This window comes from Penaeus monodon, chromosome 23 (assembly GCF_015228065.2).
Source record: "Penaeus monodon isolate SGIC_2016 chromosome 23, NSTDA_Pmon_1, whole genome shotgun sequence".
In the NCBI taxonomy this organism is placed as follows: Eukaryota; Metazoa; Arthropoda; class Malacostraca; order Decapoda; family Penaeidae; genus Penaeus; species Penaeus monodon.
In genome coordinates, this window is record NC_051408.1 from 17,030,597 (window position 1) to 17,032,923 (window position 2,327).

Genomic DNA, 2,327 nt, shown 5'->3' on the forward strand with positions numbered 1-2,327 from the left:
ACATAGTTGTATTTATTTTAAGGCTCGTATTGAATAAGGGATGCCAGCTGAGATAACTTGTGCGAATGATAAAACGGATTGTGTTGTTAATATTCAAGAAAAAAAGTAGACCAGTACATTTCAGACAGAAATAAAAGCTCTGGAGCAAAGAAGTTTGAAGCGCTTTTACCAACAATACTTAACCTACAATACTTAGCATCCTAAACTTCTTCCCAACAGATCAGGTTAACAAGCGAGAAGCTTACCGAGTTTCCGATCGAGAATCCTTGCATTAACCCGAAGATGATGGCCTCCAAGCACAAGTACCTCTGGGCCATGGGGCCAAGTCCTGATGGCGGAGATTCAGGATTTGTAAGTTCTGAAAAGCTGATCTTTGTGGATACTGGAAATTGGGAATTTTGAACTTTGAAGGCTTTTTTATTCAAACACCTATGCAGTACACTGACGCTAGTTGTGCATACATTCATGCACTATTCCTTTACCGTTTGTACTTCACTTATTGAATCGATTTATAAATGTAAATTGTAATTGATGTATGCTTTTTCTCAGGTCATGAAGTTAGATGTAACTTCTGGAGAGACCTGGAAATTCTCTGAGGACCATATATACTGTGCTGCTCCAGAGTTCATTGGCAGACCGGATGCTGTTGTGAGTAAACGTTAATCTCGGCAGCTGATGTGAAATACAGGAGTGAAGTTTTAAGGAAATTGTCCGTAATATTTGTGTTCAGTTGCATAACGCATTACTATTTTTACAGGAGGAAGATGACGGAGTAATTCTACTACAGTGTATAGATTCCATTGATGAAAAGAAAGCTTACTTGCTAATTCTCGACGCAGGGAATATGACCGAACTGTGCAGAGCAACAGTGCAATCTCGTGCCACAGTGCCTATGCCACTCCACGGACACTTCGTGCCCTCAGCCTAACAGTGAAACGATTGAGACACTATAATGAAAGGTGCTAACTCTTGGCCTCCATAGTTAGAGGAGTTTGTACTTTCTTTGGTGTTTTTTTTTGTGATCATTGAATATTTTTGAATAAGATGAAAGAGTACTATATGTGTGTTGTAATATACCAAAACAAAATGTAAATCCTATATTGACCATGCGAAGTTAAAGGCTGAACAATGAGAGATAGACTACATAAAGGTAATTTAGTCATGCATATTAGAATGCATTAATACATTGCATTGTGAAAGTTTCCATAAACGTAAAGAATTGCTCAAAGGGATCATATCTAAGGTCTTGGCTAGATTAGCACAAAGAAATGTAGGTAATGCCAATGTTCAGAAAATATTACTAAATTATATTGCTTTGTTTCTCTCTCCAAACCTTCATCTAGATTTCTTCCAGAACTAGCAATTCTAAATTATATAGCAAAATTCATGTGGGTCTTACTAAGAAGATGTATAATTTTAAGGAATTATACACCTGGCATAACAAGGTCTTCACAGTTCAGTGAATATCAAGGGTATATAATATACACCTCTACATTTTTACCCTCTTAATTAAGGAAGGGGCATATGAATGAGGAAAATAGAAGTGATATTAAGATAAATGAAACGTTTTTTGTCTCTTAGCCAGAGTACCTTTTTGAATTCAACTTTGTAATTTTGTTTGATAATGTACGAGATAATACTGCTTTCAGTGTGTGATTTTTTATAGTATATATTATTTTTTGTGTTTTTTTGTGAAAAAAGTATAAAGTAACGTTGAATATGATAATGCTTTTCACATATCTCCTGATGGTCATTAAAGAAGAAAAAAAATCTTACATTCAGAATGCATGTAAATGGACTGATAAAAGAAATTCTGCTAAGCATTACTGTTCTTGCAAAATAGCAGTTGTGTACTATTTATAATTCTGGGATCAGTTTCAGGTAAGAGAAATCACATGTTGGTCTTGATTTTTACTGTATCACATAGACCAAGTAGGATATGATGATTGCCCCTTTGGAAAGAATGACTTTGAAAGGCGAAGTAGGTGACTGGATGTTTCTTGCCACAGTTACTATGAAGATAAATGAAAAAGTTAACATTTAATTAAGCATTTATAATTGAAAGAAGTGCATGAGAAATAATAGTTTACATACACAAATTATTACCTTTGTGTCTTTCAGTAGAATAAGGTCAATGAAGAAAAAGAATTGAGATAAAGAGAAAAAATATATTATATATATCTGTTTTATTGCATATTTCTGTGTAGCTCTATTTTGATAATATCAGGAATAATGTATTGCATTTACTTTTTAAAATGTTATTGCTACCTAGTTGTGTGGATTATGGTAATAAATCTTTATAAACAAATATATCTTTCTATGTTGCA

At 33.9% G+C, this 2,327-nt stretch overlaps 1 protein-coding gene across 1 annotated transcript in view; it reads left to right on the top strand.

Annotated features, from left to right (window-relative positions):
• Positions 1–2,089, top strand: part of LOC119587833 (carotenoid isomerooxygenase-like) — a gene marked incomplete at its 5' end in the record, with an annotated part of 7,352 nt that extends 5,263 nt beyond the window's left edge. Inside the window, 3 exon segments of the mRNA XM_037936536.1 lie at positions 220–351; positions 550–648; positions 758–2,089. Coding sequence (XP_037792464.1) covers positions 220–351; positions 550–648; positions 758–928 — 402 coding nt within the window.
• Between the last annotated feature and the right edge of the window lie 238 nt (positions 2,090–2,327).